Source organism: Coregonus clupeaformis, chromosome 3 (assembly GCF_020615455.1).
Source record: "Coregonus clupeaformis isolate EN_2021a chromosome 3, ASM2061545v1, whole genome shotgun sequence".
NCBI lineage: Eukaryota > Metazoa > Chordata > Actinopteri > Salmoniformes > Salmonidae > Coregonus > Coregonus clupeaformis.
The window spans coordinates 43,688,812-43,704,795 of record NC_059194.1 but is presented as its reverse complement, the minus strand read 5'-3'; the positions used below and the strand labels follow the sequence as shown (position 1 = coordinate 43,704,795).

The 15,984-nt window shown below is 42.2% G+C and overlaps 1 protein-coding gene across 2 annotated transcripts in view; it reads right to left on the bottom strand.

Annotated features, from left to right (window-relative positions):
- LOC121579072 (protein arginine N-methyltransferase 3-like) overlaps positions 1-15,503 on the bottom strand; it is a 128,324-nt gene extending 112,821 nt beyond the window's left edge. Inside the window, exons 1-9 of one of the 2 annotated variants that reach the window (XM_041893341.1) lie at positions 15,449-15,503; positions 14,850-14,973; positions 14,650-14,732; positions 14,500-14,549; positions 12,085-12,190; positions 11,453-11,627; positions 10,760-10,904; positions 9,222-9,287; positions 8,054-8,175 (exon numbers count right to left, since the gene is read on the bottom strand). In XM_041893341.1, the coding sequence (XP_041749275.1) occupies positions 8,054-8,175; positions 9,222-9,287; positions 10,760-10,904; positions 11,453-11,627; positions 12,085-12,190; positions 14,500-14,549; positions 14,650-14,732; positions 14,850-14,973; positions 15,449-15,464 (887 nt within the window). In that variant the 5' untranslated portion in view covers positions 15,465-15,503. Of the gene's footprint in view, positions 1-8,053; positions 8,176-9,221; positions 9,288-10,759; positions 10,905-11,452; positions 11,628-12,084; positions 12,191-14,499; positions 14,550-14,649; positions 14,733-14,849; positions 14,974-15,362; positions 15,409-15,448 lie in introns of those variants that run through there. The other variant, XM_041893339.1, reaches the window with a different exon arrangement.
- Positions 15,504-15,984: the final 481 nt, after the last annotated feature.

The following is a 15,984-nucleotide window of genomic DNA, read 5'->3' as shown; positions in this document are numbered from 1 at the left end:
AAAATGGGTCGTGGATGTGTATTCCAGCATGACAATGACCCAAAACACACAGCCAAGGCAACAAAGGAGTGGCTCAAGAAGAAGCACATTAAGGTCCTGGAGTGGCCTAGCCAGTCTCCAGACCTTAATCCCATAGAAAAAGGTTTGAGTTGCCAAACGTCAGCCTCAAAACCTTAATGACTTGGAGAAGATCTGCAAAGAGGAGTGGGACAAAATCCCTCCTGAGATGTGTGCAAACCTGGTGGCCAACTACAAGAAATGTCTGACCTCTGTGATTGCCAACAAGGGTTTTGCCATCAAGTACTAAGTCATGTTTTGCAGAGGGGTCAAATATGTATTTCCCTCATTAAAATGCAAATCAATTTATAACATTTTTGACATGCGTTTTTCTGGATTTTGTTGTTGTTATTCTGTCTCTCACTGTTCAAATAAACCTACCATTAAAATTATAGACTGATCATGTCTTTGTCAGTGGGCAAACGTACAAAATCAGCAGGGGATCAAATACTTTTTTCCCTCACTGTAACTGAGTGAAAAAAAAGAGGAAAAAAAAGACAAACTCAAATAAGCGTCCAATTATTCCAGGCCTAATGCCATCACAGTCGTGGCAGCGAAAAATTCAGTAGGTTGCTGGCACTACACGACTGGCTACGAGTCTACTGTAGCTCTGTTGGAGTTACTTTTGTGAATAACTTTGACACCTTTTGGAAACAGAAGATGCTCTACAGACAGAATGGGGTCGATCCAAATCATCTTGGTGCCTGGACCCTGTCCTCACATTTCAAGGCTGTGCTGAGACATTGACTTATCAACTCCCCAAATTCTGCTCAGGTAATCCCAACCATAAATTATCTGCATTATCATTATCCTGCAGGCCCGTAACAGGTAACCCTCATTGACTCTTGTTTTAATCCACGTCCTCTTTCAAAGCATAGGCCCAATGGTACAGTTCTAGACAATCTTATATCCATACCAATTCAAGTTAGCCCTATGGTATTTTCAAATAAGGGGTTACCAACTGAGCATGGTATGATTGTATTAGAGACTCCGTCTGATCTGAAATCTTGCAGCTGCGGTATTGGAATGATTAAATGTAAATGCCAGAAGTTTGATCTCGAAAATTGATTTTATTATAACTCTGGCCTCTCAAACCAACGTGGACACTCTGGTAATATCTGAAACTTGGCTAAATAAGACTGTGCTGGATACTGATGCGTTTGGTTATGCTTTTAGATCTGACAGAGGTTGAGGTGTCGCCATATTTACAAAGGACAACTTAAATGTTTCTGTATCTCTCACTACCTCTGTCCTTTAGCAATTTTTATGTCTAGTCCTAAATGTGGGCCTTGGTAATAATGCCCAACTTGGCTAGTGGGAATTTATCGCCCTCCCTCTGCCTCAACATGTGTTCTTAGCCAATTGTCTGACTTGCTATCTAATTATGCTAAATCTGAATTATTAATTTTGGGTGATCTTAATTTGGTTTGGTTGATGCCAGTTACTGATAGGCTGAAAGATATCTGCATTGCGCTAAATCTAACTCAGCTGATAACTGAACCAACCCGCCACAACTTTAGACACCCTGAAAAATCCACTCTTTTAGATATTATGACAAATGCCCCTCATAAGTATACAGCCTATGGAATTTTTGCTAATGAGTTCAGTGACCACTGTCCCCTTGCCTGCATAAGAGATGAAAAGCTACCTAAATCTCACCCTCGCATTATTAGAAAGAGAAATAATAGGAATTTTAATTAGCAACAATTGTTGTCTGACATGGAATTGTTTGAATGGGGGGTTGTGTCAGATATCTCGGACTCGGATCAGGCCCTAAATTGTTGAACTTCTTTGCTCAACTCTATTGCAGATAAACATGTTAGTTCAAGAAATGCATGAACTATCAGAGAAACTTCAGGAAAGAAATTTAGCTTGGGCTAAGGCTGACTGATTCTACGTCTGACTGGCAGTCCTTCAGACGCTTGAGATACATACACGGTTCAAGAAGTATCTGAGAATGGTGGGAATCCAGCTGCCTTCTGGAAGGTAGTCAATTCTCTGAAACAAAACTCCATCCCCTCACTACCACAGCAGGTTATGACAGCCTCTGTTCCCATAACAGGTAAGATCGACATTTGTGGTGTGTTTAATAACCACTTTGCCTCAGCGGGCAACGTATTTGATAAAATAGCTTCAGAAAACTCTGATTTCAGCAGAGGGAGTCCTTTACTCACCTCGAGCCAGGTTGCAGAGAACGACACATTCCCAGATTCCTCATTTTCATTTAAACCATTCTATGTCTATGATGTACTAAGTGCCTTATTGAAGATCGATGTAAAAAATAAACTCCACAGGGGCTGACTCACTTCATCCCTTTTGCTGCAGCTTTCTGCACCACTTATTGCAGAAACATTAACGTATATTTTTTACTTGACAATTGCCTACACAGGTGGAGATTTTTCTGTGCTCTTAACAATTTATCTGAATCACTATCTAAGTGTGGTAAATCTGAACTATACATTATGGGCGATTTTAATATTGGAGGACACCAGTGTCAGATACGCTGAAAGATATTTGCACTGAGCTAGGGTTGGGCAGTATCCAGATTTTCATATCGTTATACCGTCCCTTCTCTCATCCCAGGATTTACGGTATTACAGGCTTAGTACACAACGGAGGCAACAAAAAACGCAAAAAATACCATTGGGCATCTGTTACCAGAATGCAAACAAAATTAGCACAAGTAATAGAGAATTTCCATGGAGGCTGCTAGCTAATGGTGGCTGCTAGCTAAATATGCTAACGAGCGCAAACAAAAATAAACAAATTGCAAAGACAGGCAATCTAGCTCATCAAGGTATACATACAGTGCATTCGGAAAATATTCAGATCCCTTGACTTTAACTTCAAATAACATATGGAATCAGGAAGTAACCAAAAAAGTGTTAAACTAATCAAAATATATTTTATATTTGAGATTCTTCAAAGAAGCCACCCTTGAAGGAGTTCCCACTTATGCTGAGCACATGTTGGCTGCTTTTCCTTCACTCTGCAGTCCAACTCATCCCAAACCATCTCAATTGGTAAAGTTGGGTGATTGTGGAGGCCAGGTCATCTGATGCAGAACTCCATCATGCTCCTTCTTGTTCAAATAGCCCTTACACAGCCTGGAGGTGTGTTTTGGGTCATTCTACTGTTGAAAAACAAATGATAGTCCCACTAAGCGCAAACCAGATGGGATGGCGTATCGCTGCAGAATGCTGTGGTAGCCATGCTGGTTAAGTGTGCCTTGAATTCTAAATAAATCACAGACAGTGTCACCATCACATCTCCTCCTCCATGCTTCACGGTGGGAACCACACATGCGGAGATCATCCGTACACCTACTCTGCGTCTCACAAAGACACAGCGGTTGGAACCAAAAATATGAAATTTGGACTCATCAGACCAAAGGACAGATTTCCACCTGTCTAATGTCCATTGCTCGTGTTTCTTGGCCCAATCAAGTCTCTTCTTATTATTGGTGTCCTTTAGTAGTGGTTTCTTTGCAGCAATTCGACCATGAAGGCCTGATTCACACAGTCTCCTCTGAACAGTTGATGTTGAGATGTGTCAGTTACTTGAACTCTGAAGCATTTATTTGGGCTGCAATCTGAGGTGCAGTTAATTGCTGATTTCTGAGGTGCAGTTAACTCTAATTAACTTATACTCTGCAGCAGAGGTAACTCTGGGTCTTCCTTTCCTGAGGCGGACCTCATGGAGAGCCAGTTTCAACATAGCGCTTGATGGTTTTTGCGACTGCACTTGAAGAAACTTTGAAAGTTTTTTAAATGCTCCGTATTGACTGATCTGCATGTCTTAAAGTAATGATGGACTGTCATTTCTCTTTGCTTATTTGAGCTGTTCTTGCCATAATATGGATTTGGTCTTTTACTATCTTCTGCATACCACCATACCTTTTATGAAGGTACATCTGTTAATTGAAATGCATTCCAGGTGACTACCTCATGAAGCTGGTTGAGAGAATGCCAAGAGTGTGCAAAGCTGTCATCAAGGCAAAGGTTGGCTATTTGAAGAATCTCAAATATATTTGTGAGGGCTATTTGACCAAGAAGGAGCGTGATGGAGTGCTGCATCAGATGACCTGGCCTCCACAATCACCTGCCCTCAACCCAATTGAGATGGTTTGGGATGAGTTGGACCACAGAGTGAAGGAAAAGCAGCCAACAAGTGCTCAGCATATGTGGGAACTCCTTCAAGACTGTTGGAGAAGCATTCAAGGTGAATCTGGTTGAGAGAATGCCAAGAGTGTGCAAAGCTGTCATCAAGGCAAAGGGTGGCTACTTTGAGGAATCTCAAATATAAAATATATTTTGATTAGTTTAACAATTTTTTGGTTACTACATGATTCCATATATGTTATTTCATAGTTTTGATGTCTTCACTATTATTCCACAATGTAGAAAATAGTAAAAATTAAGAAAAACCCTTGAATGAGTAGGTGTGTCAAAACTCTTGGTTTCATGATTATCTTAGTGACAGAACTCAGGCCATTGTGATTGATGGGGTTAAGTCCAAATTTATTGAAGTACATAAAGGTGTTCCGCAGGGGTCAATACTAGGACCTGTTCTTTTAACTATTTATATAAATGCTATTGGTCAATCTGTTAAAACATTTGAATTTAATCTATATGCGTACGATACTATTATGTATGCAATTGCCACGACTCCTGACCTGGCTGTGACAAGGCTACAGTCCGATTTTGCAGTTGTGCAGAAAGCCCTGACTTATTTAAAATGCGTGCAAAACTAAATACATGTTGTTTTCAAGTTCTCGTAAAATTGTCTCAGATGGATTACATCTTCACATAATCCAACGAGTCTCTGCATACATATACCTTGGTATTTGGATTGGCCATGATTTATCGTTTAAAACACATATGAATGAGCTTGTTAAGAAACTAAGATTCAAAGGTGGAACTAAATGAGAATTTCCGCACTAGGACAAGAATGACGTTGATCGGTAAACATTTCTGTAGAAAAGCCAACGATAAAACCGTTGGCGGTAGGTGCACTTGATTCAGCTGCTCTATGCGCCGGGAAGGCAAAGGTCGCATTCCCCTGCTCAGACGTTGCATGCGTCAACCAATGGTGGCATGCCTAGGGCTGTTGCGGTAACTGTATTACCACCAAAGTCATGACTGCAGTAAAATTCCATGTGACCGTTGAGTCACGGTAATCTCCTCTTATGCACTCTGGACATGCGTTGGTAGTACTGGTTGGACTGGTTACCTTATGCTACGCTCCAAACTTTATCCATGAGTATGGGAGAGAATGTATAGGCCTAGGCGATGCTATTGGTTCACTGATTGTGCATGGCAGTTTACAGAGTTAGCCTACAAGTATAGTGAATTTGATTTTGAATAGCTTAGTGATAGGGCATTTTTTTAATTTGTTTATAATTAATAGGCTGACACATTACCTTCAGCTACAGAATATATCACTGTGTGTTTCCATCTCCTCCCCTCTCTCCTTCATTCCTTTCTTGAGCGCGCAGAGAGAGGGGCTGTCAACAGTTTAATGAAATACGTTTACTTGTTTAAACATGTTACAATCGATGTTCCCGAAAAGATTTCACTTGGTTTCCCAAATTAAGCACAGGAACAGGGTTGGAGAGCCCATGGCATACAGAGTTCGGGCAGAATATCACCTGTCGCGCAGCGAAAGGCTGCATGCTCCTCAAACAGTAGGTTGATGTGTGGAGTGAAATAACCGGAGTAACCTACCTGGCATGAGTGAAAAACGAACTGGCGGGAATGTGGCCTTCATTCACTATTTGAGTGCATATGGATTACATGTATTTTTTCCCCTGGCCCTCTTCCTGCCCATTTGATAATGGGCCATTCTAAATCTAAACTAACAAAACTCCTCCTACCCGGCTAAATCAAGTGCGCCTACTGCTCTTGCCAATTGGACAACTCAAATCACCGTGCCTGCAGCTTTCAATACCCCACACAGCAAAGTTTGATACTAGCCTATGTGAGATTTCATAACTTTTAAAACCATGACCAGAGAGAGACTGTCAAAGAACACAGCAAAGAGCTGCTGTTTTTATGAGTGAGTTTATGTTGAATTTTATATTCAGCACTGTCAATGCTGTTTTTACTCAACACTTTTACAAAACATAAAACACCTTTCTCCCTACTTCCACTCACGCTACAACCAACACTGCAGCTGCAGCAATGAATGAGTAGCAAGTGTATCGATAGGCCTGCCTTTTCATTATTAGCGGCTCGTCGTGTCTATTTTACATATACATACTATTTATTAGAACATACTGTTTAGTAACAATGCATGCAGTAAGCAACAAATATCAACATACTAGGCGCACGCATTCTGAGAAGCCGTCATCTAATGCGTAATTGGGTTGTTCCCTGCCATTCGTTCATTTTTGTACAGTGAGTCCCCTTATCTGATTATCAGCTGTTGTCAAACACACATGGGTCTGAAAATATGATTATCTTCCTCAATACCATGGAGTGAATTCGTACTAGATGAAAATCTGAAATGAGTATGACATCCTGGCATTTAAAGCATTCAACATTTTCTAAATTTCACATACACTGAAAGGTTCTTAAAATGGTTGTTCCTTGGAGAACTCTTGCCCGATAAAGAACCTTTGAGTTAAGTGGAGGGTTCTTGACGTGGCATCTACGATTCTTCAGAATTCTAAAAGGTTCTTGAAATGTAGGGAAGCCTGCAGATGTGTCCCTTTCATAGCACACAGCAAATTGGCCAGCGTTAGCTAGTGTTGATTTCTCAGTGTAACATTTCTAGTGTTGATTCAGGAGTTAAATTAACACTGTAAATAGTTAAATTAACACCAAGTGGTGTAAAAGAACCCCAGTGTTGGTGTTACTAACCAGAGTTGAACCAAAACCACGGCCATCATTCCCAGCATCCTCTATTGCAGGCAGATTTTATTGTTTGTTTCAATATCCATGTTTTGATTGATAAATTAATTTTATGCTACTTAAATATAAATAACCAATTTTTCTAAACTAATCCAATCTGTTACTTGGACATTGCACCCGTTACTGAAATGGTTATTCCAGTTTAGATGCTATAGGTAGTGTCATATCTTAGTCTTCCCAACCCTGGCAGTCATTCTGAATGCAGGTTGTGGGTGAATAAACATTCCAAATGTTGGATATCCCCACTCTGGCTGGATTTCAATAGGAATTACACGACTTTGCAAGCCAGCATTGTGAGACTTGCAGGCCTGATGTGGTCTGTGAACCATGAGTTTTGGGGTAAAACTAGGCCCTCAAAACAAGGCCTTATGAACTATGTAGTGTATTGTGATAAATAATTACATTTTAACAATAACATTTTCAAATAGGATCTTACTTGGTGAAGGCCACAGTGCTGAAAATGAATGAATGCAACAACCATGTCTCTGTCACTAGCAAACACAGTCATGGGTGGTACTGGTAACTAAAATTCACTCGAAAGGCACCCTGGGAAATATGCAAATAAAGCTCAACACCTTATTTGCATAAAATAAGGTATTGAGTGTGTGTGGTTCTTCAAAGAATCATCCCATTTAAGGTTATTCAAAGCACCTAGAATGGTTACCCTATGGCATCGCTCTTAAGAACCTTATTTGGTTCCAACCTGAATCTTTACTTTTAATAGTGTACTATAAAACATTATATTTTCGCATACCCAAAATGCCTACTATTTAGAACACAAGTACGGGTATTCAGACACGGCTATTGACTGGCTTCTGGTCCCTGTGATACGGGGGTTATAGTTATATGCAGTAGACGTATGGACACTGACACACCGTCCCTATAAAGCCTTATCTGAGCTCATAGACACCCGTTCGTCAATGGGGTGTGTGTAACAGGTGAGTGTTTGTATATCAAACAATATTAATGTCCAGTTAGCACAAAATAGGGGGGCATTTGAAACAGGGCAGTACAGTACAACCAACTTGTCCAAAAACAAACAAAATTTCCCAGAATTCCCTGGGATAACAATGGCGGCTCACCTGACAATGTCCATGGCCTGGTAGATGATTTCTGATTGATCCACCCCAATGACCATCTTGGCTCCCGCTCTGGCGGCGAACATAGACAGGATGCCCGTCCCACAGCCCACGTCTAGCACCACCTGCAGTATAGGAGGTAGAAGTGCACCTTTAATCCACAAAAGGAAACTTCCCCTTCCTTATAACTAGTAATGGATTGGCTGATTAGCGTGTTCAGAAGGGTAGATAGAAATGTATCTAACAGGAGTGTAGACCAAGGGTGGCCAATAATTTTGTCCCAAGGGCCACATAGGGATTTTTATGATAATGCCCTGAAATTTCAGCCTGTTTTGGTGGGATGGAGTTTTGGCCTACCTGGTGACATCTGAGAAGGGGCTACGGGGAAAGGATTGAGCTACACACAAAACAGCAAACCCATAGCCCTCATAATACAATCAATTTTCAACTTCCCTCACAAACATTTCTCCCTCTGATATACTCCTATCCTGTGGGCTGGCTGGTCTAGCAACATGGGTTCGAATCCAGCCTACAGCCCTTAATCTTTTCCCACTGTCGTTCTCTTTCACCATCTGTTCAATGGAAATACCTTAAAAAATACATATATTTTTAAGAGATACTTCTTTCTGGTACGCTGACGGACCAGACTGGGGGCGAGGTGCAGGAGAGGAGCCAGAGCATTTATCACGATGACAGGGGTCGCGACAGGTCGCCATAACCCTCATCCACCGCCACCCCGATGACAGGGATAACAATACCCAGTCCAAACCCTGTTTATTCTTCCTGCAACCATCCCGTTTCCCACCCATTCTCTCCCATCCCTAACCAATTTCACTGAAAAATCACTCCACCACTCTTCACCATCATCCCCCCTCCGGCCTATTCTCTACCCCCTCACTCCCCTCCTCCAGGGCCTACCCGGTGGCAGCACTTAAGGGATGGCCTTGGAGATGGACGCTGCCTGCTTCCAATGACAGTGCAGGGTTGGGGAAGGAGGGGGGGGGGGGGCAATAAGGGGGTTGGTGCGCTTGTTATCAGCACTCCACAGTCCGCGGCCGAGAGGCTCTATGGCGCGTAATGAAGTCGCAGTGTTTTAAATCAGGCGCCGTCACTGCTATAGCAATTGTCAATTTATATTTTTAAAACCTGCACTGCCGAGTTCTTTGCTCACCTTGTCCTTGAACACTTCCGGGTTGAGGTACATGAAGTCCCTGTAGCTTTCTGTGCGCACTTTATCCTGAAAGGAAGGAACAAAGGACTTACAGGTCATCCATTACCGCGGGCAGAGAAAGCATAGAGCGTGTCTTCAGAAACAACATAACACACTGAAACAAATGATCCAATCACCCGAGACCAAGGTGTGTGTGTCACAGCCGGGCGGACGGTTGTATGTCTATGTGATGGAGAGTTCCCGTGAAAACTAGAGGGGAGATGGCCACAGGACTCGAGTGCCATGTTTGTGCTTGTGTGTGGTGTCATCTCGTGGAATCAGAGCTGACTGGGATTTTTGACTCCACGGAAAATAAGTACAATGCTTGCTAGGCGTAGAGATCTAAAAAAAGAGTAGAGTCATTCTAACATAGAAATAGAGAGGGCTGGCATCGTTTCAACCATTCCACATGGAATCTAGTTGGGAGTCAGGACTGGCTAATTAACATGCCAATCAAATCCTTACGCATGTCAAAGGGAGGCCCTCTACGTACTCATGAAACACACATTTATCTATAAGTCACAACTTATCTGCACTCACTTCGGATGATGACTACATTGCCAGTGCCTTCGCATGCTGTTGGTGAGGTGACAGAAACCGAACAAAGCAATCAAATATTTTGCCAAATTACAGTTAAATCCCATAGGAGCGGTCTCCCGGAAACAGAGATTCTCCACTGAGCTTGCTTTTAGTCCAGGACTAGGTTTAATAGTGTCAAGGAAACCATCCCCACCCCATGGTGTTGAAATAAATTACAAATCAATTAGAAGTTTAATTTTCTCTGTTCCAAAGACTGTTCTGACATGACAACTGACCTCATATTCATTATACTAGTCTGACATGAGGAGTGGCAAAGGATCCTTGGCGCAAGGATGATTGAAAAGGGGTTAAATGGTGAGACTCACTTTCTCTCTCGCCCTGTCTTAAGCACGCTCTCTCTCTCACACACACACACACACACAAACAGAGTGTGATCCACTTTATGAGAGCCCGTAAATGAGTTGAAGATTTTCTACCGCAAACCTGTCACGTGGTTCGTCTTTCCTCCGAGGAAGGGTTTTTGATGGAGTTTAGTCTGACGTATATACATGTATGACGCAAACATTAACAATGCTAAGCACCAATCAGAGGGAGGGAACGGATCATGTCGAAGCACTGCGGTAAGTGCACACACACAACTTCTAATGCTTAAGAAGTGTGAAATACAATTACCACATCTCAAATCTCCACCATGCTATAGTAATGCTGATGTTTCGCATGAGAGCTCACTCCTTATTGCCGATTTGTCACTTTGAGAAAAACGTCATGTTATCAACATCGGAGTTTGCATAGAGACGATCCTTTTCATTTAATGCTACATCGAGCCTTTCAGATAAACCGCCCTGCTAAACCTGCGTCCCTCCTCTCTCTGCAGTGGCTACTGAGTTAAGAAGAAACATCGGTTTAGTAGAGGGCGTGAGTGTATGCATATGTGCAGGCATGACATTGTGGTGGCAGACCTTAAGCATCTCCTCGTGGATGCTGTAGTGGCCATATGAGCTGAAGTAGGCCTCGTCCTCGTCCTCTCGGAGCTCAGCCACGGCGCCCAAGGCCCTGGTGCCCCGACCCACATCCGCATTCAATACCAGACCCTGGGCCAGCAGCCTGAAACAAATACCACAGTATTTTACAACAGAGTAGAATGAGGTTGCCCCTAGACCCTGATCTAAGGTCAGTTTGGCATTCCCCCCCCCCCCAATGTTTAAGGTTCGGATTGGCTGATCCTTCCGACAGGACATAGCGGTAAATGGAAAGAGAGCATCTATATTCCCCCCCCCCAACCACCACTCCTCTCTACCCCCAACTCCCCCTATCCCTTTCTATGCAGCAGTGGAATTTTCCCTCCCTTCTCCTTTTCCTCCTAGTCAAAGGAAAGGCCTCTGCAATACTGAGTTCACATAGTCCCTCTGCTGGCCGCAGGTGGGAGGTGCATGTGTGAGAAAGAAACACCAGTGCCATCAAATGCAGGGATCCAGTGTGACCATTTGGTCGCAATTTGCGACCTATTGACTTGACTGTGCAAGTAAAAAATGTATTGGTCGCATCGGCGCCAATTGCAAATTCTAGGTGGTCACTCAAACCTGCTAATAACAGTAGTAGTAGTCATCACAGTAATTAACAGTAATGTTAATAGTAGTGTGAGCAGCACTGACTTGAGTTTGTGTAGGTCGTCCATGGCTCTGGCCAGGGCCTCCTCTGTGCGCTGGGCCCTCTCCTCTGCAGCCTGGGCCCTCTGCAGAAGACCATCAGAGGAGTGGCTGGCATCACACTGGCCCCCAGTAGAGGGGCCAGCCAACATCCCCATCCCCTCACACAGTTCTTCCAGATCTAACAAAAGGGAGAGTGAAAAAGAGAGGGGGGGACTCACTTGAACACTTTTCAAACACGGGAAGATAATGACTGGCTACTCCACTAACAGTACTGTGTAAAATTGCATCTCTGCCCAACATGCAATGCTCCCAACCTCCTTTGTCTGAACCATGCCAGTGATGTCATCCCATGCAAATGCCCAGTCACAATGAAGCACTAATGGGTTGCACCAACTCAAATAATACCATATAAAATAAAACAGCACTGCAGTTTCACTCTGTTTACATGAACAGCTTGCAGGCTTTGTTGGTTTTAAACAGGTTCAAGTTCCTCTTTAAAACAACATTGGATATTAATGCAAAATCCCACGTCTGGTGAAAACATTCTAAATAAACCTGTAATGCAGTTACCCTTTATCTGTACTTGATTAAATTGAGGCCTTTGAGTTGAACAATGAACCTGTCAACGCCAGTACCTATCTGCAGTAAGGGGTCATCCTGTAAAGCTGGCCTCATGTACTCATCACTCTCCCAAGGAATAGAACACGCAGACAGCGTAGACAGGCTCTGCCCACTGCACTTCTGCAAACACAAACACACAGTCATTATTGTCCATGAACTTGGAAAACCAGGGATGTATTTGGCACGACATAGATAGGCGATCTGTTTTAACGATAAGTAGATACAGAACTAACAGATTAATTTTTTAGTTTCGAGAACCTGAAATTCATGATTAATCAAATCATAGCTATAAAGGATCTATGAAGAATACAATTGCACATCTATAATTATGTTTTTGTTTACATGTGTGTCGAAGAAGGCTCCTGCACACTGCATGCTTGCAATATTATCAGCAATGGGGCTTTCCACACAAGATAGGCCCAAAGATAATTCTGATGTTTTGGATCTTCCAGAAATTAAATCCCTGGAAAGGTCCATTGGGGAAAGGATGTTTGGCATACATTTGAAATCTGTATCCAAAATAATAACACATTAAAGTTGGGAAATGTGTGACATTTTGGCCTTACCCAGGCCTTCTTTAATTAAGACACTACAATGATTAGTTTGTAGATACTACAAAGCCAGTGTTGGTGTCATTTGAAAATTACCGGATGCTCTGAAATATGAGTACTGTTTAGATTAAGAATACAATTTCTTTAAATTAATTTATGGATAATTAAAAACTACCATTTCTAATTTTATTCCTAACTAATTATTTCTCAGTAATTATTTTGGATAATGATTTCAAAGTCATGCCAAGCATCCTTCCCACAAAAACCCTTTCTATGGACTTCCTTTCAGTAAGATCCGAAACATTATACACTGAACAAAAATATAAACGCAACATGCAACAATTTCAATGATTTTACTGAGTTACAGTTCATATAAGGAAATCAGTCAGTATAAATAAATTCATTAGGCCCTAATCTATGGATTTCACATGACTGGGCAGGGGCGCAGCCATGTGTGGGCCTGGGCGTTTTCCCCAAAAAAAGGGCTTTATTACAGAGAGAAATACTCCTGGGGGAATTGTGACAGCCGGTTAAATGGCATCCCTTGACAAGGCAAGAACAAGATGTATGTCAGGAGAAGTGCAGTGTTATCATAATGAGACTTATACTTGGAATACGGAGGGGAAATGGAGGGAAAAAGAGAGGCAGAGTTCGTCTAAGAGAGAGAGGGAGGAAGAGGGTGAGCTTGAGTTGGTTAAAAATTGTGGGAAAAAGGGAGATGGTTTGTTAAAGAATGGTAGAAAGTGTTAGCAGAGTGAGCTGAAGACACGAGGAAAAATGGAAGTGAATGAGGGCGAAGTATCGGAGGTAGTAGGTGTGGTGAAGTTCTCGGAGCCCGAGGTTTGCACCGAGGGTCAGGATAAAGATGAGTCTGTGACAGTAGGAGTGAGGTTTTTGGAAAAAGTGGAACCCTGCCTTTTGGATGATCCATTTCTGGTTTCAGGGTGGGTGAAAACAGAGTTGGGTGCCGTGTAAACGGTGAGGGTAACCAGAAGTGGTCTTGTGATAATTTTTTTTTTTTTTTTCCTTTCTTCTGGGGGTAGATCATCCAATTGTGATAATTGTTTGCGTTTCTGCTGGACAGAGGGAGCAGGCGCTCCGTGTTAAATGAATGGGGCAAGAGAAGGGCGCCATTGAAAGAAGTGATTACTGGTGTAGCGGTAAATGTAAAAGCTGACCAACTGAAGGGGAAGATTCCCAGTATTTGTGATGCCCGACGTTTGCTGCGACGCAGACATGGTGGCATGAGGGTAGAAACAGAAGAGGCATTGTCTGTTCTTTTGAGTTTTGATGTTGAGTCTTTGCCCGACAAAGTGTTAGATGGTAGGGTATTTGTTATATTATATTTTTTTTTTTTCAAGCAAAGTATAAGGGGAGTTATACTCCAGTCTAGTAGGTGGCGGTAATGCAACATTTATTGGATGCCAACTGCCGTTAAACCTCATCGAAGATAAATACTCCTCATAAAAGGAAAAATGCTCACTAACAGGGATGTAAACAAAAATTTTAGCGAAATAAGCTTTTTGTGCGTATGAAAAATGTGTGGGAACTTTTATTTCAGCTCATAAAACATGGGACCAACACTTTACATGTTGCGTTTATATTTTTGTTCAGTATAACTATATTTGGGCACATCTGGCACGGAATTGCCCAAAAGGTATTTCTAGCAGGTAGTCTAAACACCTTCTGTTCTTTTGCAATGACAATTTCTATAAAAAATGTCTAACCTCAATCTCAGCTTCAAGAGACGACTACACTTCCAAACGACAAGAAGCAAGGATGAGATCTGGGTCATTACTATTTTACCTGGACCATGCTTTGGCCAAAGGTCTGAAGTCACTGTGTATCAAAACACAATAAGGGATGGGATGTGCTTACCACTGTCCGTATGTAGTTTATCATCTTGATGTAACCATAGTCATCTAATTCTACGGGGAAGGATTTGAACAACGTCAGATGTGAGGAGGCTTGATTATATCACAACAGAAAACAATGATAACTCTTTATAAGAGAAGTTTACAAACTTACTGTGTTTCTTAACCACTTCTACAAGGTCGACTTGATGCTCTACTAGGCAGTGTTGTAGTGTTTCTGGTACAGAATTTGACATCCTGAGAAAACATGAAGGACAAGACACATTTTAACCAGCAACACTATCAGAGAAACGTAACTATTTCACACCAGATGAAATGTATCAGTGAGTTGCTTAAAACAGCAATGATACACACTTGTCACAGAATAAGCAAGTAACTTGAAAGTTGTTGTCATTTGCCTCCTCCATCCACTGCCACTGTTCCTCATTATCACTGTCTGAGAGATCGGGCACATCGTCCCCTGCCCCACCGTCGTGATCTGTCACAGTGTCAGTAAAGGTGTCAGTCAACACAGATGGGTAAATTATAATAATCTTTGGTGTCAGTGTCAAAACATTGCATGAACTGGCTAACTAGATAGCTGTAGCCAACGGGCATTGCCATTATATGTGTGCCTAACAAGTTTAACCACTTTTTTTCAATGCCGGTTTCGTTTACTTTGAGTGATCTGAATAACGTGGTAATCCAAAAACTGCATGGAGTATGCTCAATAGAAGCTCAGCTAGCAAGCTGGCTAGCTAAGGTTAGTTAGTTAGCATACCGGTATATGAAATGCATTAGCCAATTTAGCTAGCTACACAAGCAACATGACAAGACTTCAAATATACACACGAATTAACTATTTTAAGTACACAATATCAAAATTACAATATGATGACCGTTCTCTGTAGTGCACCATTCAGTATTTCTATTATCATCGTTTTTCTATCACTATTTACGTTTCTCACGTGTACCTGTATATTCCGCCATGCTGTCTCCTTGGTTTCAGCAGTGTACACGCTGCTTCCGGGTCTAGTTCCAACGTGTACTTACAATGGCCACTAGAGGTCACCAACTCATACCTAAATCTTTATGGGATTTGAAGAGGTACAGACAGAGCTCCAGGTTCGTGCTGATTGTACGGAGATTGTGACAGCCGGTTAAATGGTGGCCCTTGAAGAGGCAAGAACAAGATGTATGTCAGGAGAAGTGCAGTGTTATCGTAAGGAGACTTATACTTGGAATACGGAGGAGGAATGGATGGAAAAGGAGAGGCAGAGGAGGTCTAAGAGAGAGAGAGGGAGGAAGAGGGTGAGCTTGAGTTGGTTAAAAATGGCAGAAAAAAGGGAGATGGTTTGTTAAAGAAGAAATGGTAGAAAGTGTAAGCAGAGTGAGCTGAAGACAGCAGGAGAAATTGAAGTGAATGAGGGCTTAGTATCGGATGTGGTAGGTGTGGTAAAAGTTATCGGAGCCCGAGGCTTGCACAGAGAATAAAGATGAGTCTGTGACA